The following is a 21,910-nucleotide window of genomic DNA, read 5'->3' on the forward strand; positions in this document are numbered from 1 at the left end:
GGGAGGAAAGAAAATGGTTTTTCAAGACTGAAGAAGAGACACAGATTATACATTCAGGCGTAAGCAAAAATGTTAGGAAAAAGGAAATCCAAATTAATACAGTTATATTTTCCCATTGTACCACAATAAAGAGACAGTCCCATTTTCAAAGAAATTAACTTTTATTTGAAAGGAGACTACCCTTCGCCTCACTATTTCTAAGGACTCTATACAATAGCCTACTTAAACCATTTCCCCAATACCAAAATTTCTAACAGCAAAGCATACAACTGCTCTAAATAATAAATAATAAGGGTTGTCCTTCACTGATTAAACTTCAAAAATTCCAACACAAAAATCAAACTTTACGTTTTTAAGTTTTAACAAATGTATTTTAAATACAACATGTTTTGTAGGAGTCCACAAGCTTTTCATCTCTAAAAAAACGAAATATTTTTTAGGGCTCAAAAGTTCCGTTCTTCAAAAGAAATGACCAAGTGTTTCCTTCTATAGCTTCAAACTTTCTACACTCAATTATTTGATTGCTCCATGCCACCCCAGACAAACCTGACATGACCGAACTACTTTGTTACTAACTTTCCCAAAAGAAAGTTAAAAAAGGAGTTTGTAGTAAATGCAGCTCTCTAATACCATGTCTAATACAATATCTAACACAAAAGAAGCTTTAAAAAGATCATTTCTTTCCTCATTCGATTAGGCAGGAGTTAATTTTCTGTAAAAGCAACAAACAAACAAAAAAACATTTACAAAAGCATAACACTGGGGGTTCCTTTTTTACTCAAGATGCTTCACTACTCAAAATGACAATTACATCTTTAAGAATATAATAAAAGGGGTGAAAACAGCAATACAATCGACAAAGTGTAGATGCTAAATAAACCAAAGATGTTTGTAAGGGTTCTTTTTAAGGAGTAGGAAGGATTAGAAGCTTGGGGAAATCCAGAATTAAACAAAAAAAGAGAAAAGGAAAAAAAAGAAAGAAAAAGATGTCCTCAACTGCAACCACTCTGTTTATCAATAGCGTCCTGGAAAAGAGTAAAAAAAAATTTTTTTTAATCAAATGAGAATTATAGTTTGACTTGCCTAATATTTTCCCAACTATTAACAGTCACTATATACCTTAATTTTATAAAATATAAGCCATTAATTAGAAATGAGGTTCGTAATGCAACAAAAGCAAAAGTGTACGTACTTGGGCTGTAGGAACGAGATCTTGATCGTGATCTGTATCGACTATAGTAAGGAGAAGGCGATCTTCTTCTGTAGGAAATAAAAGATTAATCAGCATATCATATAATCACTACACCGAGGCAGATAAAACCAAATATTCCATCATTCAAAATAATAATGGACCTAAGAGGAAAGCTATTAAGTTTTCCATGTGCCAACAATACTAGAACAGTATTGGCCAATACAGATAATTAACCACTTTTCTTGGTCTTGAGAAAAATCATTTTTCCTACTTTCAAGAAAGCATCATATAAAATCTATTTATTTATTTATTTTTTTTGGCCACGCTGTGCAGCATGTGGGATCTTATCTTAGTTCCCCGACCAGGGATCAAACCTGTGTCCCCTGTGCTGAAAGCACGGAGCCTCAACCTCTGGACCGCCAGGGAAGCCCCATATTTTAAATATTTTTATTAATACACATTAAACATAAATTAAAAGTGCCAAACACTACTACTATCATCTAACTTAGAACAGAAATCGTAAGTTAAAACATTACCTGTACCGGTAATCATAGTCTTCGTATCTGTCGTACCCACGATCATATCCTCTATCATAGTAAGAATCTCGACGTCTGCCACCTCCTCCACCTCCACCTCCACCACCACCACCACCTCCACCACCACTGCTACAGAAAAATGTGAAAACTCTACATCAGTGTGAATGATCACCTTCTGTCATCATTTAATATAAATGGATGCTTAAATAAAATGGAAGAAGGAAGGGAGATAGACGAGAGAGAGAAGAGATAACCCTTTCATGCTAATTACTTCCACGTCTCACTTTGCTGACTCCCATGGTATTCTGCTTTTGCTTCATATGTATAACATAAATAACCAGGAATAATTTCACAAAACTCTCCAAACTATAAAATGCTCTTCTATTAATGCACTATCCAAAACAGCAACACCTTTTGTGAAAGGTGAAAAAAGCATCGTGCTTTTTTCCATAAGGTGAAAAAGTACCAAAATGCTAAGATGTATGTCCTATGACTAGTTCAAAAGCAGTTAATAAATATCAAGAATTTAAAAGTAACCAACCCTGAACACCAAAGAGAACTGACATCCAGCGCTAAAAAATTTCAAGGTCTGGTGTTCAAACCTCTGGCAGTGAATTTAAACTCTAAGCCTTCTTTTTCCTGCTGTTTTCCCAACTCCTAATCATAGGGACATTATTTTCACTATTACTACTATTTTCTGTAGGCTCTCCTTGTCAAATCCTATATTTTCCCAAGAGGCTTCACATTAAATGAAAGCCTATATTTCTTCTTTCACTCTTAAGAAATACTGCCTTTGGTTATATTATATTAAAAAACTTTTATAAAAGTCCCTATTTATGTTGTACACAATGCAAAACTGGCTTTTTAAAAAACAAACATTAATATCAGTAAAACCATTCCATATACACAGAGGCTTCCAAGGTCACATATACATTTAGAGAATATTTAAAAGCATACAATTTTCTAGTATTTAATATTTTTTCTATTTCTGTAGTACAAGAAAATAGCCAGGAGTGCACTTCAATAGTTTTAATTTCTCCCCATGCTCAAATATACATATAAAAAATCAAAGAAATAAAACAATTCAAAGAATACATATAGTCATATTAAATAACTTTCAATTCAAGTTACAGAGAAAAGAAGTTTATCTTTTGATTCATCAAAATTTTGCACACATTTCTGGTGGATTTCTGGCTCCTAAAATTCAGCTTAGGAAACTTGAAATCTTACTGAGTTGGTCTGCCCATGTATATGCCTGGTGTAGGTGTGTGCGCTCTCTTGGTGATAGAATAATCTACACGAATTCTTCTACCATCCAGCTCCATTCCATTTGCCCTTTCCATAGCCTATAAAGGAGAACAGGCACAGAAAGTCATGCATAATTCACCAAGGAGAAACTATCAAAACTGCAAAAAATTTAACACATTTTTCATTTGAAATTTCAAAAATTAAAATTCTCTAAACACTTCTTTCTCAAGTAAGAAGGGCTAGGATTTGATGTATTAATCCCTGCTATATGCATGTCAATAGTACTGAGTTTTCAACGTACACATGGACACTTAAGCAGGCCTCTGCTGAAAGACTAGGGGCAGCTACAGCCATAAAGAAGGAACCACACAACCCAGGGAAGCCTGAAGAATTCTGAGGCTTCAGTAACTAGCTTCAGTCTGAGCAACTCAAAGCAGAAATTGCAACTCAGTGGACAAGTCTAAACTTGTCAAGCCATTCCTTGAAAACTTGTAGAGCCATTCCTTAAGTAACACACTGCCACCTAGTGAACTCCAAATATAAAGGAACTTCTTAATCCGCCAGCAAGTGCTGTCTTTATGTCTGTGCTCACATTACATAACACTTTGCCCTTTGGTACTAATACCAATAAATGCAAAAATGAATCCAACCACTTTAACACATTTTAAGAAGTTCTCAGGAACTAAGTAAAGTTGCCATTTTAATTTTATCTTATCCAGAAATAAACCTAAGAGGAGGAGGTGTGTGAAAAGATTGGACAAACAAGTTTCATATTAAAAAAATGTTTAATTATGATATTGTTTGCACTACGCACTTCAGGTGAGATATCCTGGTATTTCTAAATTTACACCTTTATCCCTTAATTGAGAACAGGAATAAACCAATCACAAACATGTAACAGTAAAAAAACCATTACTGTGTCTATCATAATGTCTATAACATAAATGCCTTCAACTCAGAGCATTATTTTGTTAGAATTATCCAGGGTTTTTCAACCACACCACTATTGATACAGTTGGGGCCTGCTAATTCCGTGTTGCGGGTGGCTATCCTGTGCACTGTAGGATGTTCAGTATCATCCCTGGCCTCTACCACCCAATAAAAATAGCATTTATTGTTTCTGAAAGATACTCTTTTATTACGACTGCTTATACCGCAATCAAACATTGTTGATGCAAAGAGCAATAATGACCTATAGCCAACTACTGTCACGTGTAAAATGGTACAAAAAAGAAATGCCAGTACCTTCCATTTCTTTAACAAATGACCTTCAAAAATTCCTTAAAATGGAATTTTCTAATTCAGTCACTATGAACTTTTAATATGGAGAAGGCAAGCCTACTGCTTCCTCTATAATCCATTATCTAGAACATTAGAATAGTACTATTTCAAATCCCTGACATTGATTAGGATCATTCTGTCAGGCAAATTAAGAATGGCACTAAACAAAAATGAAAAAGTACCAATTCTTTCCATGTATTATTTTCATTTATAGAACAGAATGGTAGATGAACTTAAGAGAATAGATAAAGCTCTGTAGAGACAGGGAGCTAATTATAGACACTTACAAAAATTAAACAGATTAAACCTAAACACAATTCTTTTTTTTCTTTTTCTTTTTTTTTGGTTGCATTGGGTCTTTGTTGTAGTGTGCAACCTTCTCACTGCGATGGCTTCTCTTGTTGCGGACCACGAGCTGTAGGCACGCGGGCTTCAGTAGCTGTCACATGCGCGCCCAGCAGTTGTGGTTCATGGGCTCTAGAGTGCAGGCTCAGTAGCTGTGGTACATGGGCTTAGTTGCTCTGCGGCATGGGGGATCCTCCCGGACCAGGGCTCGAACCTGTGTCCCCTGCATTGGCAGGCGGATTCTTAACCACTGTGCAACCAGGGAAGCCCTAAACACAATTCTTTTAAAAGGTCAATGTAATCATTTGCCTGGAGCATGAATAAGGGTTATTCAAAAGAGAACACATATATACTTCACCTCTTCCATTAACTCAAACACAACCTCACTTTACAAAGCCGGATTTCAATAAAGATATGCCTATACCAGAGAGTATTAGCTGGAAAGTGAAACTGGCCATTCCAATTCTAATACTGAGAGGTAGAGTTTAAATCATGTCAGACAATGAAAGAGGACATAATGTTTATAGAACTGGGAGTTTATCAATCAGCTTTTAACAGTAACTCAATACTAAATAATGCACATCAGAAAATTTTCAAAATGACAAATAATTACAAAAACAAAATTACCTCCTTTGAGTCATCTATTCTCTCGAAATAAACAAAAGCAAATCCTCGTGATCGTCCAGTTCGCTGGTCATAAACCACATTGACACCACTCAACGGTCCATATCGAGAAAATACTTCGCGAAGATCTCTCTCTGTTGTGTACAAACTGAGGCCAAACACTCCTAGACACGTGTTGGGATCTGGATTTGCCTGTTGAATAAAGATGTTATTTAACTTTAAGCTCCAAATTAAAATAAAAACACACAGAAATACTTTGCTTAGAACACTTCACCCAATACACAAAGACTATATTGTTTCAAGTCACTTGGAAACAAGAATTTAAAAAAAAAAAAAACAGGCGAGCTATATTTTACAGTTCATAGTACACTCAAGCCTTCTTTAGAATATACTCCAGGCTGCATCCTGAATAAAAATGTCCCTAACTTTCTAGCCCAGCAATTTTCAGAACGTATCCTAAGAATTCATCCTTAGTTTAATGCCATATTTTTAGTTTATTCAAATGTTTTATATCCCTTATAGATTTGTACTCAACGTTGACTTCATCTGCAATTGCTGCTTAGATTCTCCTCCTCAATTTTCATTCTTTAGCAAGGATAATCTTTCAAGGTTCCCACAATCCAGATTTGAAAAATTAACATGCAAATTTCAAAGCATCATTAAATAATAGCAGACTCCACCATGGTTAAATACAAACAAACCTCCATGTCACATATCTAAGACTCAATTTCCTTATCAATAATAAGGTAACTTGACTCAAAGAGAGATTAAAAGTATTACTTCATTGAGGAACTTTGCACATTGCTCAATATAAGTGTTAGCTATTAATATTACTGCAGGGCTTTTGCTATTTCCTTGCTACCCTTCCCATGGTAAAACTTTTAATCTCAGTATTTTCAACTCAATTATTGGAACATATTGCTTCTTCCCCAATTTCTTTCTTTTATAAAAATAAATTTATTTATTTTATTAATTTATTTTTGGCTGTGTTGGGTCTTCGTTGCTGCACACGGGCTTTCTCTAGTTGCAGTGAGCAGGGGCTGCTCTTCATTGCGGTGCACGGGCTTCTCACTGCGGTGGCTTCTCTTGTTGTGGAGCACGGGCTTTAAGCACACAGGCTCCAGGCACACGGGCTCTAGGCGTGCGGGCTTCAGGAGCTGTGGCACGAGGGCTTAGCTGCTCCACGGCACGTGGGATCTTCCTGGACCAGGGCTCAAACCCATGTCCCCTGCATTGGCAGGCGGATTCTTAACCACTGCGCCACCAGGGAAGTCCCCAGATTTCATTTCTTTTAACAACTCAAAAGTCAAAAAAAGAAAACACACTTGAATGCATATAAACAATATTCATATAGCCAAGGATGTTTCTGAAGTACCACTTTTAAACAGTGCTCTAGCTCCCATAAAAGATGTTATACTATGACTAAATACACAGGAAAGACAAAATAAGCTTTCATTAACTTTGTTTTTTAAAATTTATTTATTTGGCTGCGTCAGGTCTTAGTTGCAGCACTCGGAATCTTTGTTGTGGCGTGCAGGCTCTACAGCACAGGCCTAGTTGCCCTGCAGCATGTGGGATCTTAGCTCCCCGACCACGGATCGAACCTGCATCCCCTGCACTGGAAGGTAGATTCTTAACCACTGGACCACCAGGGAAGTCCCTCATTAACTTTTAAAAAACACATACCCTGCTGCCTGTATGTCTTCTCCGGTTAGACATTGGAGAATGACTTCGGCTCCTGCGACGCCGGTATTCTGGTGTATAGGACCTACTTCGAGATCGTCTCCTATGAGAGTGAGAATGGGATCTGGATCGAGTGTAACGTCTATGAGAATGCCTCCTTGACCTCGACCTTTGAGAGAAATAAATTTAGGTAAAGATACTGGAACAAAATGCCTAACGCTGTTAAATTCAAAAGCAAACGGACACCAAATGAAGGTTCCCTGAGCAGACGAAACCAGATCAGTCATTAATTTACCTTAATCACCAAATACTGTGAAGACACTGCCTGCTCACCATATAAGCTGCTTTGTAACAACATACCACTGAGCCTCATTCCATGTTTGGCTGGAGTGCTCCCAGTTTGCAAAGTGTCTTTTTGGTATGTGTACAGTAAATTTTTACTAATTATGTTCATGATTCATTGGTTTTACTTTCGCTTTCTGAACTTTTGACAATGCCAAGGACATATACCTATATATATCCCTGCTTATTCTCAGCTCGTTTCCCCTTTCAGAGGAAAAAGTACTCTTCCTCACTACAACTCCTCCTTGTTCCCAGTCTATCCCTTCTAAATTCACTCTTCCCACCTTACCTTACAAACATGTTAAGGCTCCACCTTCTTTAGAAAGAAAAAAATCAACTGGCACTAGCAAGAAAATTCTTTAATATTCTACAACATGGATAAACCTTGAGGACATTATGTGAAATGAAATAAGCCAGTTATAAGAAGACAAATACTGTGTGATTCCACTTAGATGAGGTACTTAAGAGTAGTCAAAATCATAAGAGACAGAAATAAGATGGTGGTTGTCAGAGGCTGGGGGGGAGAATGAGAGTCATTATTTAATGGGTAGAGTTTCAGTTTTACAAGACAAAAAGAATTATGGAGGCGGATGGTTGCACAACAATATGAATGCATTTAATACCAGTGACCATACACGGAAAAATGGTTAAGACTATAAATTTTGTGTATTTCACCACACACAAAAGACAAAACAAACCATCAACTACCATTACCATCACAATAAAATCGCTTGACTCTTATCACATTTTCAAAATAGTCCTATATTCCCTCCATTGTTAAGTATCATTTCCTTCCCAGTCTTTCCTTCGCCTGCTGCAATCTAGCATCTGCTAAATTAACTCGTCACAACCTAAATCCCCACTAAACTAAGTCTTCATGTCTAATGGTCTTCATTTCTTCAAGCTTTCTACAGCATCTCACCAATCTCTCTACTGCTGATTCCCTAGTTCATCTCCTGTTTGATTATTTCCAATTGCTCACAGTCCTTTTTCTTTGCCTATTAATGCAAAGAAAATGCCATTTCTTATTACTATTCATATGATCTATCCTTAAACACCCAGACCAGTAGTCATGAAAGTCATACAAAATAACTTCTATGAGGTATTCAATAAATGATATAAATGCTAAGGGCCAGAAAGTTTAAACAATAAAGCTAGGAGACTTAATAAGATTCTACTAGGGAGACAGGGGAAAAGTGTTCTAGGAATACCAAGAACAAAGGTTCCTTAGCAAGAAAACATGGAAATGTGATTAGAGAATTGCAAAAGAGTATAATCTGCTAGGAATTAGGATACTTATAAAGGATGGAATGAAAATGAAGATGACGAAAGGACTGGGACAAATCTTGTGTATGAAGCTTAGAGTACAGCTTTATTGAAAGGAGGCAAACAATCTTGGGTGGGAATGAAAATAATATGAATGGCCTACTATCTGCAAGAAATTAATCACTGGCCGGGGTGGGGGAGAAACAAGAAAATAACTTGTGTTTTATACGAATACCAAACAGGACATTTCCTATTTTCCTTAGCACCAATTTATAGCTTCAATTTAAAATATAAAAAACATTAATAAGTTGTCACATAAAATATCAATAGTTACATTTAAATGCAGTTAGTCCTTCGTGTGGAGGGCTGACTGTACCATGCTATTTTATATAAGGGACTTGACCATCTGAGGATTTGGTATCCGCAGAAGAAACAATCCTTCCCCAACAGATACTGAGGGAGGACTATAGTAACAAAAAGTGACGTTAATTTAAAATCTTTCAGGACTGCTTACCTTTTCTCTAAGTCAGATAGTGATAAATATTACGAAAAAAATTAGGAATAAGGGAATAAAGAGTGTGCATGGTATTTAATGTTCTCCAGTGATACAAGAGCAGAGAACTGCATCAAGTGATATGAGAATATCTTGACGGAAGAGAATCCTAGGCTAAGGGCAGCAAGTACAAAAGTCCTAAAACGAAAATGTGCTCGCTTCTGTTTCTACACCTGAATTCTATCTAGCACTATTCTGCACATGTGGATTCAATTAATTATGTAGAGTGATTAGCAAATCAAGCACTAGGCTGGATCCTGGATACAACAGAGAAAAAGACATAGCTGTGGATTGCACGAAAAGTATGCCTTTGATTCTTTTGTCTCATGCCCCCTTGCAATCACACTCTATTCAAAGACATAAATTACCTCTTTAAAGAAGAAATTACAATGACTTATCAAACCGACTGTCCAGGTTGTTTTTATTTATTTACTTTAAATTTTATTTGTTTATTTATTTGGCTGTGTTGGGTCTTCGTTGCTGTACGCGAGCGGGGGCCACTCTTCATTGAAGTGCACGGGCTTCTCATTGCGGTGGCTTCTCTTGTTGTGGAGCACGGGCTCTAGGGGCACGGCTTCAGCAGTTGTGGCTGTGAGCTCTAGAGTGCAGGCTCAGTAGTTGTGGCACACAGGCTTAGCTGCTCCGCAGCATGTGGGATATTCCCGGACCAGGGCTTGAACCCATGTCCCCTGCATTGGCAGGCAGGTTCTTAACCACTGCGCCACCAGGGAAGTCCCAGGTTGCTTTTAACTGTTTTTTCCACACACCAGTACACCTGGGACATCTGATACAGTGAGCCTTGCAGTGGCTCACTAGAGTCTTTGTTTTAATCAGTGTAAGTGGTAGTGGCTGGGGCTCTGAATCACTCCAGGACCACTTCCTGCCAATTGTATCTGACCAGAGTTCCACGCTGGATCTAATTAGTTAGAATCTTCAGGTAAAGGATGCAGCTGGAAGGTGAAACTTGAAAAATCTTCTGAAATCATTCTGATAACCAGTACAACATACATACATCAACCATCTCTGCACTAAACTGCATGCCAAGTCTCCAATGGAGAAAATTACCTTTTTGTTGTGCAAATATTATTGAAATAATATCAAACATTAACCTTCAAATGCCAAGCACATTTAAATCAAACAACACATTTAATTTGTATTAATAGCTAGCATCAGATAGATGAATGGACGAAGGGAAAATTCTACCTTATCTAAGTCTTTGTATCTATTACGTATCATTCATTTCTAAACCACAGATTAAAAAAAAAAGACAACTTCATGATTTTGAGTCTTCAGTGAAATTTCCACAAAAAATGCAACAAAAATGAGGGATTTGGTAAAAACCACTTTGCCCTGAAAAATCCAGGAAAAGCATTTTAAACATACTTACATATTATTTTAAACACACTTACCTGGATTTTGATCTTGATCGAGAATGGGATTCAGAGTGTTTGGAAACTCTTGATGGACTACGAGATCCTGACCTGCTCTCCGATTTTACACGAGCAGGAGTTCCCGTTGGAGATTTTGACTGAGAGCGAGACTCCTAACAAAGAAGACAGTATTACAAATGGCACTGGTCACGTAGATGCCTAACACCTAACATTTAAAGTACCGTAATTATTTATATTGATTGCTCCTGAAAAACAAATGGTTAGGCAACACCCTCCAGAAAAAATTTCAGCTCATTAATAACCCATTGTTAATACTGCTAACTGTCCTCAATAATTCCCTACTTGAACCAGATCACCAATTCTCTATTAACTAAGTAATCATGCAAATTCATCTACAACTTGATCATACAGACACTGGAACATAAACCATACATTTACTTAACCTAGGACCCATTCATTCTTCCAGATTCTTTTAATTCTACTTCACTCTTGCTTTCTACTTCTCTTCATTCTTCATTGAGTTTTTCATTTTTCATACTTCGTGTATTCTTCCCCAATTCAAACAATTCAAAATAGCCTTAAAAAAAAATATTCAAGTGCTTCTATCTGACCAATCTTCTGTTCAATTTTTTCCCCCATTCAATTTTAATTTTCTGATCTTTAATACTTTTCATTAGCCTTCTTTTATCTTGATTTATCTTCCACATTCTTGGAAAAAACTCTTCAATTTCTTCACGAACATTAACCTTAATGGAAAAAGAACATTTAGTATATTTAAGCACGTGGGGATTATAAAACTCTGCTGGAGTTCAGAATGTTATCTACCAAATGGAAAAGCCAGCAGGTAAAGTGCAAATAACTAGTTTATTAAAAAAACAATTTTATAATCTTTAAAGTTGTTCAAAAGTCTAGTTTCTAACAATTAAAGAGAATTTACTGAATTTCTCTAAATGTTTTTACCATACTCTTCACCCTCCTCCCCTTTCATGTTTCATCCTAGTTCCTAAAACGTGAACAGTTTTAATATAAATACTTAATTCAAGCATAACTCTAACAAACTGTAACCCCCCCACCTATGCCTTAAGTTTTCACTAATTTATAACCTGAAGATTCCAAGTGATCTTAAAATAAGCCTTCACTAAGCCATGCTAAGGTATCAAGATATAGTTAAAGCAAAGCATCATAGGCTGAAATATTTGTACACACCTATCTAAACTCACACATTATAGGACACATGTTGAGGTTCAAAGAAGTAAAAAAAATTAGTAAAATCACTACCATCTCCTGATTTTGTTTGACCACTATCTTTGCTCACTCTGACTTAACCAGAAAGATACAACCTGAAATAAAACAAGCATACTGAAAAAAACCAAGGGGAAAAGAAAGTATGAAATTTAAAAAATTTCCCCTTTGGCTTGTGAATTCCTAGTAGTAGATGTATTTTTTTTTTTTTAGTAGATGTATTTTTGCAACTGAGCCATTTAAAAAATTCTATTTTATCCAGTGAAGTACATAATGTACATTACAAAATTAGTATCATGGTCTTTATTGTTTATCCTACCTCTTTTGTTCATAGTTTTCCCATATTTTATGCAGCTATGCATACTTATACTCCCTTCAGTAACTATATCCTTTATCAGAAAATTGACTGGCTTCTGAAGAAGTTGGATATAAAAAACTGATTAAAAGCCTGTTTGTTTTTTTTTAATTTGATAGACATATGAAGCACTTATGACTGAAGTTGGATGGACAGTGTGGTTTCTCTGTCCACTTAAGCCTTGATTATTAGCGAAAATAATCCCAATTTCGCACCAATTTTCATTTAGGCTATTTATTAAGACTATCACGCAACTTCCTTAAAGTTTTCCTTCAGGTTTAATATCAAAAGACTTACTCATCAAGGACAGTACTAATGCTGCTAGGCCTATTTATTTTTTTCAGATGAAAACAAAATCAAAATATATAGCTACCTTTCTGTTTAATATCACCTTTTCCCATTTATTTACCTACAATAAGTCTTTCACCACATCTCAGATACTTGCTAAATTTCTGGACAGATGCCTGGAGCAGGCACAGCAACTTAGGCTTTTTCATTCACTGAAACTGTAAAAGCAGCACATTCAGGACTAAAAACAGAAACAAAAACAAAAGTATGGCTAATTCACTTGTAATTGAAGCCTCACAGGCCAGTTCATTACCTATAATTCATTAGGTAAAAATATATTCCCCTCTCCCTTTTGGCTTTCCCTCATATAAAACAGATCCGCTGGTATAAATCTACAAACATCACCACAGCCTTTGTTATACATATAGAAAGCTTTGAGTTCTGTAACACTCTAAAACCTTTTTTAGGATAGAAATCAAAATTTTATATATTAGGTTTAAGCCTTCCATCATAAAAACAATAGTTGAAAATTATTCAGTAGTGCTGAAAATAACCACTTTTTAGGTATTAATGCTAACAAGGTAACTCCGTAACAACTTAAAGTTTAAATTTTAAATCCCATTTCTGGTATAGCAACCCACTGGAAAATATGCAATTTTCCTTTTAGTTTGTTAACAAAAGCATTAAGATATGACAGAATATCTTTTCAAAAGACATCAGCAAATTTAAAAGAAGGCTTGCTTTTTATTATCCAAGGTGTCACATATACGTAACCTCCTTTGTTGCCTACTCTTCAATTTTTGTATCAGGGAAACCTCAAACTACATATTTTTTTCCCCCGGAATCATTCAAGATTAAGAAAGAGTAACTTCCCTTTAACTTATAAAGATGTCAATAATTTTAACTTCCAAAAGCAATTTGGAGACTTATCTATCTAAAAAGTAAATCAGTAACTGTCAGTAAACTTAAAAGAATAAACTGTAAAGCATAAAAAACTTTCAATCTTCATAATTATTTTTACTATAATACTAAACAAACGCCCTGTCATTGTAAAGAACTAGCAGTTTAGTCTTCAAACACACATAGTCATATTCACCATTTTAAAATAACATTCCTCAAAGGCTGACAACCAAATAAATGCCACTTTCACCAAACTGTGCATTGGCAATCAGGCAACCATAAGCCCTTTATAGACAAATGCTGGATTATCCTTTTCTACCTTTGACTTGTCTTCATTATGAAATGGTAATTCCAACTTTTTCCAAAGAAATTCATACAACTATTCAGAATTTGGAAACGGAACTGAAATTGCGAAGAGAAAAATAAATATTGAGAAGGGGTGTTACCTGTCCTGTTTCACTGGAGACTACTTAACCTGCTCTTAAAGCTGTCCAGTCAAGAAGTTCTGCAAATTCTTCAGTAACCTGCATCTAGACCCACCAACCATTAAAAGTATAGTGCCTACTTGAAATGGGCAGATTAATGACTCAACCAAATCATACCACGAATTTTAACAGAAATATATCTTAAGGAGGCTTCCAGTCTACCTTAGCTACTATAAACGAGGAGCTAGGCAGAAAGTTCTCACAGTACAACCTGCTTAAATAGTGTCCGTTTTTTTTTGTTTTTTTTTTGCGGTACGCGGGCCTCTCACTGTTGTGGCCTCTCCCGTTGTGGAGCACAGGCTCTGGACGCACAGGCTCAGCGGCCATGGCTCACGGGCCCAGCCGCTCCGCGGCACGTGGGATCTTCCCGGACCGGGGCACGAACCCGTGTCCCCTGCATCGGCAGGCGGACTCTCAACCACTGCGCCACCAGGGAAGCCCCTGTCTGTTTTTTGAACTGTTTTTTGAACTATTTTTTATTAACAAGATGCCTCTGGTGGTAGTTGAAGGACACAGCCAAAAATAAAAAGGCGCTAACTACAATTACTATAGTGTATCCAATACAAGCAAAGAACTATCTTTCTATGTATAAAAATAGTATAACCATGTACTATTTTTTAAACCAGGAAAAAGGTTATTAAATATGTTCATGTCGAACATGAACGATTCCTACAGCAAACAATAACTTCAGGGTCTTTTAATACAGCTAGTATATTATAGATGGGAAAAAAAATTCTGACCATATGTATACTTAATACTTAAAGCCCATTAAAATAAACCAATATAAATGCTATGCTGTAACCCATTCTACTATTATGGCAAGGCAAAATTCCAAGGCAAACGCCAAGTAACAGTGCCAAGTTTACAGAAATTCAAGTCTATATGAATATAGTATAAGCTTTTAAAACAAATTCTCAAAATTATATTTCCCTACTACTTTGTAAAACTGAAGATTTCCACAGAAACATACTAGTGCATTTAGGTAAACTGTATGTGGGGGTGGGGAGGATTTTAAATTACCCAAATAACTTATATTTATTGTACTAAGAATTTCCTTCTTTAGGATTTGAGGGAAACCTCCTGTGTTTACTCACTTCTTTCATTTCAGTCTACAGAAATAGCAGTTCTGCCTCCTTCCTTTCGAGTATAATAGACTGCTTCTTTTACAGATTCATCCTTAGGCTTGTAAAAGAAATACTTTCACTCTCTTTTTAATCCATAACTGGTATTAGAGCAATTTCTTAAAAAGAAAATACCGATTGCTCATAACATTAGCTATTTTAAATGATAATTTCCCCCTTTTTAAAGTCATACCAGTATCTGCATTCTAAGTAAGATTAAAGTGGTCTTTGTACCTACAAAGGCTCACACATATTCCAACCTGTATGTCTTTATATTCTCTAAAGTTTGGAATAATTTTGGCAATGTGTTAGACAAATTATTAAGGAATTGACAGGTAATCAAATTTAAACTCATGTCACACTGTGAAATTACCTGTAAAATCTACAAATCTTCTGTACAAATTTTATTTATTTATTTAGTTTGGCTGTGCCACAGGGCTTTGCGGGATCTTAATTTCCTGGCCAGGGATCAAACCCTTGCCCTCGGCAGTGAAAGCTTGGAGTCCTAACCACTGGACTGTCAGAGAATTCCCTTCTGTACAAATTTTAAATGTGGCTCATAAACCAGCCGGCTTATATGCCATGATCAATTGTAATGTCCAAAAAGCTAGTGTGTAAGTGGCAACTTCAAAGGTACAGAAACAAGTGTAAAAAGGCTAAAGTGGTTTAACTATATTAAAACAGACTACTAAGAACCTGTTACAGAATTCCCTACTTATGTTCTCATCTTCTAATGTCATGGAGTATTTACAAATCTTGAATAAGTAAGACTACAGGGCTTTAGTTTCAAGGAAAAAAATCGTACTTTTCTTCTACCTCAGATTGGTCAGGCCTAGTCACTCACTTTGGTGAAAATCACGAGACAATAAGGATTATACAGAACTACAGACAGCAGTAACTTAAAGGAGGGAGGGGAAACAACACTTCCTTCTGTATTCTCTTCTCAGCTTTTCTTTTTTTAGTGTTTACTGATTCTTTTCCCCATCTGATCGCTACCATTTTCTCACCTCCACTTCAGTCCTACTAAATTGGTTATGACATGTGTACAAATAATCAGTATTAATTCAGTCAGCTTGTGGACATATACCTTTTATAAAGGTCCCAGGGTTAGTTACTTGATGCCTGAGCACCCACTGATGCTATCAAAGAGGTTTTCACACTGTTCACAAGTTCTAAAAAACTATCATGCTGATTACTCATGGCTATTTCACACCTGTTACATTACACACTATACCATAAGTAAGTAACCCCAGTTCATTTACAAAATTAAGTCCATAAACAAAGTTTATCTGTACTTTTTTTAATGACTCTCATTCTTAAATATTTAAATCTCTGGATATTCTTTCAGATCCCAAGACTCTTTATACTTGTTTTAGGAACGGTACAAATCATAAAAAGTATCTACAAAAAATCTGTAAAATTAGTTAGGCACCATGGGTATGATTAGTTGTACTGCTCTTTTTAAAAATCCCAACTTCTGCTTATACTGAGCAAATTAGCACCCTTCAGTGAAAGAACCTCAAATACAAAAATTTGAGTATTTAAAACGTCACCTTAAGTTTCACAAATTCTCTGCTTAAATGGATGGGGGAATAAAAAAGCATTAAAATTTGATAAACCATAGTACTTTAGGGAAAAAAAATTAAACCCAAGACACATAAGACTATCCCCCAAGTTTAATACCACTCCTACTAAAAGGAAGCCTTACCCTTTTGCAACAGGTTGATGAGATATATAAATTGCTTAAGAAGGTGAACCAAGTTTTTTTTTTTTTAAGCTAAAGTGCTAACATTCTTAATCTGTAACAGGGATTCAATCTTATTTGTATTCTTAAAAAAAAAAAAAGAAAGAAAGAAAAGAAAATAAGAAAGGAGAGGTTTTTTTTTTTTAAAAGGAACCAGTCACCAAGCTGGGTTTTTAATGGCATAGTCATCACCCTTATTATAATTACAAACCAGGGTTCAAAGAAGCAAAAAAACACCAAAAAAACAAAAAGCAAAACTTCCCCCATTTCTGCTATTCTTCAACAAAATATCTTAAGACACACAAATTTAAATTCCAAACGGATACAGATGAATTTGTGTTTGGCTCTTCACGTTTATCATCCAGGTAATCATCTCATATATTAAGAAGGGAAACACTAGGAGTCTCTTTAAAATATTCCAGCTACTCAAGAAGCCAGAATAAGCTCTGAAAAACGGACGCCAGAGTAAGTAGTATCCTTCCTCTTCAACTATTCTAAACTATTCTACAAAGCATAGACAATTGTGGAATTATAAGATAGAGAATCCTTAACCTCTATTAAGAGCACTGGGCCACTGTCAAAGAAAAAAATTGGACTTAACGTTTTTCTAAGCTTCGTTCAAAAAAAAATTAGAGGTAGAGGGGAATAAGTAAAATAACAAGAAAGTCTTAATTTCTGTTCCCCTTAATTTCTATCAAGGAGACTAAAATTTTTGGAGATTGAATTTTAGTTGAAGTTGTATTCTTTTTCTGAAGATGACATTCAAAGTCATAGATCAAGTGCCAACATCACTCCCAGCTCCAAAAGACATTTCCGCTTAAAATTCTGTTAAGTTGATATAAATGTCCCAAGCAAACTGCTTTAATGGACCTACTTATTGATATTTTATTGGCACCACTATTCTCCTGGATCCCTTAAAAATGTCTCGCTCATTCTTTACATCCCACTGTTGTCCAGTTTAGATCAGATTTTTCATAAGCTCCTTCCTTAAATATTTCAAGTGTGCCCTGCGGCTCTTCCTATATTGGTCTCCGTTCTTTGCTAAAATTCCTTTCATTTTGCCACTCCCAGAATTAAAAATCCATAGATGGCTCCTTACTGCATACTGGATTAAGTCCAAATTTCTAAATCTAGAATTCAAAATCCTCCATTATCTGACTACACAGTCAAATCTATCATGTCTCATTAGTCCAGCAACCTCTTCCTTGTCTCATCCTTATAATCAATATTCGTATTTCCCTTACCATAATGTCCAGCGTAAGTTTTACATATTAGATAAAGCTTTCCCTTTCCTCTAAGCTCACGGAACTGCTCAGCTTTATTTTCTGAATTCCTTATTAATTCTATCACACAGCACTTGATTATATACTTACTTTTACCCAGATGTGAGCTGTCAGTCATCTCAAATCAGATTCCAAGCTCTCTTTCCCTCAAGAACACCTGACCTTTACTAAAAAGGTAGTGGATGCTCAACAGTTTCACCCCAGGCAGAAGGGAAATTGGTTGGTTAACTGTTAGGGTTACTTATAACAAAATTCAGCCAATTATATTTTCTTTCCTAAAGCTCTTTTACTCCAGTCCTTTGAAAATGCAAGAGATATTAATATATAATGGAAAATTAAGCTCCTGTCATTGTTTTCAGCAAACTCCATTAATGGCTCTGAGACACTGAAGTGCAGTGTGCTCCTTTAAAAAAATGTAATCAAAATATATACACAGCATAGTTTAAGTATACAATGAGCAATGGACTGGGACTTGTAAATCTCATATTTCTGGCTGCATGGTCTTCTGGGCCTAAGTTTTTAATTTCTTAAAATGCTAAGAGTTCTCCAGCCCTTGCAAGATTATGAGCAGTATATGAGAAAATATGTCAAAGATGGCGGGGAGGGGAGGAGATCCTAAAATGCTATAGAAGTAGTAACTATTAGTACGAGTCCTGATTCTTTAATATGTTCCGCAGTCTCTAGGAACTTACCCTCTAATTTTAAATATCTTTTCAATAAGATGGCGTTAAAATGTGTTGTTTATTCTGTACATAAAGCAAATGAAATCTGAATACTGACCTATGTTTTCTCTAATTTGTTTTAGTCAAAAAGTTTGAAGTACAATAACTACTTAAAACACCTCAGAAACATCATTTGAAAATCCTTTTTCTGAGGCTCTCTAAAAGGTTACTACAGTTAGAAACAAAGATAACAACTGTATTCTATAAAACCTTTTTTAATTGCTGGTTTGTGGTTAGTTGATAAAAGATCACTATAGTTTAAAAACCAAAAGAACTGGTGAATATGAAACTGCTTTAAGAGAACAACAACGACAAAGCATACACCCTCAGAAAAGTTTCTGGCATTTTAATTCTTCACCCAGTTATGAATAAAGACAAATATCTCAACCAACCAAAAAGAAAAGGTAACAGGTGAATGTATTTATTATACAATCGGAGTTCATTAATACTAAAACACATTTGGCTATCACATGTGAAAAAATATTTTCTATGACCACAAACACTCTAAAAGGAAAAGGTAAAAACCTTTTTCTATTAAAATAAATTGTTAATGCCTACATGCATTTTAGCTTAAAACTGGGTGGGAATCTTACATTTATTTCTTTCTCAGATGGGTAAGGTAACAATTACCTAGAACTAGCCAAATTCAACCTGATGACTACATAAAAAAATAAGAACTTAAAAGAAAACAAGGTCCAAAACAGTAGTCCTCTTCACTTCACCACAAACCAAAATAAACATTAACTGCCCAAAACTGTACTGAAGTTAACTGAAGATTAACAGACAGCAAAATTTCTTCCCATAACTACCTAACATTTTCAAAACAAGAAGCAGCTTATGACTATCGACCACCTAAATACCATTACATGATTTTAAAAACTTCTGTTGTGACAATCAATACCCCATCCTAAAAAATGAGCAGGTTCAACTATTCATTAATATCTAACGCTCCAGATTTTATTAGAGAAATCCAATCTTAAAGGCATTAAAGATAGCTTTCTTTGTCTCTAACCTCAAAAAGAAAACCCTAAATTGACCTTCTGATTTAACTGTCTGGTTCGATGCTTATCTTATGAACTTCTTATAAAAAGACAAAATTCATTCCATCCAGCATACACCTGAAGTGTTTTTTATGAGTTTCCCCTAGTGACCAGAATGCCAACACGAGAGCCGGAAAATGCTGTCTGGGGACTGTTTTCTTTTCAGGGTTCTACACTAGCTCACATCAATTTTCACTACGAGGGTAACATCGGAAATATAACCCAATCATTGCTAAACGTTCTAGTATCTTTAAGCTGAGGATAACGTATCTTTGTGATGTTTATATTCATCACATCCAAAATAATGAAAAACTTTGAGCCCTCTTTGCTGGGGGATGGGTTGAAAAGAGAAATGGAAGACAGAGGGCCTGTAATTTTCAGGTAACGTTTTGAGTTAAGAGAATAGCATAGCATTAACTACTGTAAAAATACTGAGCCATGAAATTTGTTCAGTTATGTAAGATTAAGACAGAAGATTCTCTCTTTTTTTTTTTTTACCGTAAAAACCTGTAAAGGAGTGGTCAGTGTTGAGGTGAAAGGTCATAGGAAGAAAAGCATTAAAAGGTGATATATAAAGAAGAGAAAGAAAAAAAAAAGCCCAACATCAAGGAATTCGAAAAATAAGGCGTTATAGCATTTCCACATTCATTTTGAAGTGAAAGGAAAGCAGAAGGGACATTAAAGGAAAAGGGCTCCTCGCGTAGTTTTCCCCTCACAGCTCTCGTCTTAAGAACGCTTAAGGGTCGGTGCGGTCGTTGACTAACCACTTCATTAGGCTCGTCCCACCTTCAACCTCAAGGCTTTCGCCTTTATAGACGCAACGCCGCCGGTTCCAACAGAGACGCGGCCGCTCACTGCAATAGAGAGCCAAGGAGACACAGGCCCCAGCTAGTCCCACGCCAGCTTCTCCCCGCCCGGACAGCAGCCCCGCGCACTTTCGACCCCGAGACCCTCTACGATGCTCGGGGTCGCCAGAAACGCCACCGCAGGAAGCACCTACCACTATCCGGCCGGGGGGAACTCCCTGCCGTCTCCTCCCGCCCCACCGGGACCCACACCTCGGAACAGAGATAAGGAAGCCTCGGGGTGGGGAGAAGGCAGGGCGCACCGCTGGGGGAAATCAGACCCAGGGGTCCAGCTATCAGTCTCCAAAGAAAGGGGGAAGGGAAGGTTATCCGTGGTGTTTGGGGCAAGAGTGTAACCCAGAAGCCATCTTGGGATGTGAAGAAGCGACCTCGATGGCTCCAGAGGTTGCTCCCCGCGGGCCCCCGCAGAACTCCCCGCAACCCCGCCCGACCGCGCTCGTCCCAGAGAAACCCCGAGCATCGGGCCGCCGCCGAAGACGGCTCCCGCGGCTTTGTACTCACTCTGCCCTCGAAGTTGTTCTCCTCTACATCACTCATGTCGGCCAGGCACTCCCCAGAACTAAATAAGAGACAGGTCTCGGCTTGAGGGCCGATGGCCTAATCAACCAGCTGACTGGACCGTGGGGAGGAGGAAAGAGTCGGCAACAACAGCCGCTCCACTCCACTCCCACTCGGTCACAGGCTCCGGCAAAATGGCGCCGATGCCGCCAGAAACCTTCTGGCCTCCCGAGTGCGCGACGTAAGGAGGCGGAGCGTCTCTGTGATGTCAAGTGGCCCCGCCCCCAGCGAGGTTTTGTGGTGGCCCCGGCCTAGCAACGCGAGCAGTCGAGCTCTGACCCTCCTAATTTTCGAGTCGCATGCCCACCAGACCTCCGAACTTCAGACTCCTTCCGACGCGTCAGTCCTTTTGAAGATTTTCAGTCACCAGATAAGCTTTTATTGACCTTGGTCCCTTTATATATTTTCCAAGTGGATTCTGATGGAACAGAAAAAACTGGAATCGTCTACATAATTAGTAGGCTTTTTATTTTGAATGTTTTCCGCACTCTTACTTTTCTCTGCCCTATGTAATACTATTGAAGTAATATAGGCACAGATGGGGTTGTAATGAAAAGTCACAGTTCCTTGCTTCACTCCTCCCTGAGACAGCTGTGTCAATTTTATTTTATTTTATTTTATTTATTTTTTTTTTTGCGGTACGCGGGCCTGTCACTGTTGTGGCCTCCCCCGTTGTGGAGCACAGGCTCCGGACGCGCAGGCTCAGCGGCCATGGCTCACGGGCCCAGCCGCTCCACGGCATGTGGGATCTTCCCGGACTGTGGCACAAACCCATGTCCCCTGCATCGGCAGATGGACTCTCAACCACTGCGCCACCAGGGAAGCCCAATTTTATTTTTAATAAT

At 37.1% G+C, this 21,910-nt stretch overlaps 1 protein-coding gene across 5 annotated transcripts; it reads right to left on the reverse strand.

Annotated features, from left to right (window-relative positions):
• Positions 1–139: 139 nt before the first annotated feature.
• On the reverse strand, positions 140–21,220 carry TRA2A (transformer 2 alpha homolog). Of its 5 annotated transcripts, none has more exons than XM_060157164.1 (8): positions 21,009–21,220; positions 10,480–10,613; positions 6,913–7,078; positions 5,230–5,418; positions 2,959–3,074; positions 1,735–1,854; positions 1,193–1,260; positions 140–1,025 (listed from the first exon to the last, which is right to left on the reverse strand). In XM_060157164.1, the coding sequence occupies exons 1-8, from the start codon at positions 21,042–21,044 to the stop codon at positions 1,015–1,017; spliced, it is 840 nt and encodes a 279-aa protein (XP_060013147.1). In that variant the 5' UTR covers positions 21,045–21,220; the 3' UTR covers positions 140–1,014. The 5 variants fall into 5 exon arrangements, with proteins under 5 accessions (XP_060013147.1, XP_060013143.1, XP_060013146.1 ...); XM_060157160.1 differs by having other exon boundaries at positions 1,729–1,854; XM_060157163.1 differs by having other exon boundaries at positions 1,735–1,857.
• Between the last annotated feature and the right edge of the window lie 690 nt (positions 21,221–21,910).

Source organism: Lagenorhynchus albirostris, chromosome 8 (assembly GCF_949774975.1).
Source record: "Lagenorhynchus albirostris chromosome 8, mLagAlb1.1, whole genome shotgun sequence".
Classification (NCBI taxonomy): Eukaryota; Metazoa; Chordata; class Mammalia; order Artiodactyla; family Delphinidae; genus Lagenorhynchus; species Lagenorhynchus albirostris.

What these genes read in the sequence shown, in the direction of transcription:
- TRA2A (XM_060157159.1), bottom strand. Translation starts at nt 21,044, where the DNA reads ATGAGTGATGTAGAGGAGAACAACTTCGAGGGCAGA. An exon ending in CGATCAAGATCAAAATCCAG is followed by an intron (nt 7,079 to 10,479) that starts GTAAGTGTGTTT and finishes TTTCTCTCAAAG; the next exon opens with GTCGAGGTCAAGGAGGCATT. An exon ending in GAAGACATACAGGCAGCAGG is followed by an intron (nt 5,419 to 6,912) that starts GTATGTGTTTTT and finishes TTTATTCAACAG; the next exon opens with GCAAATCCAGATCCCAACAC.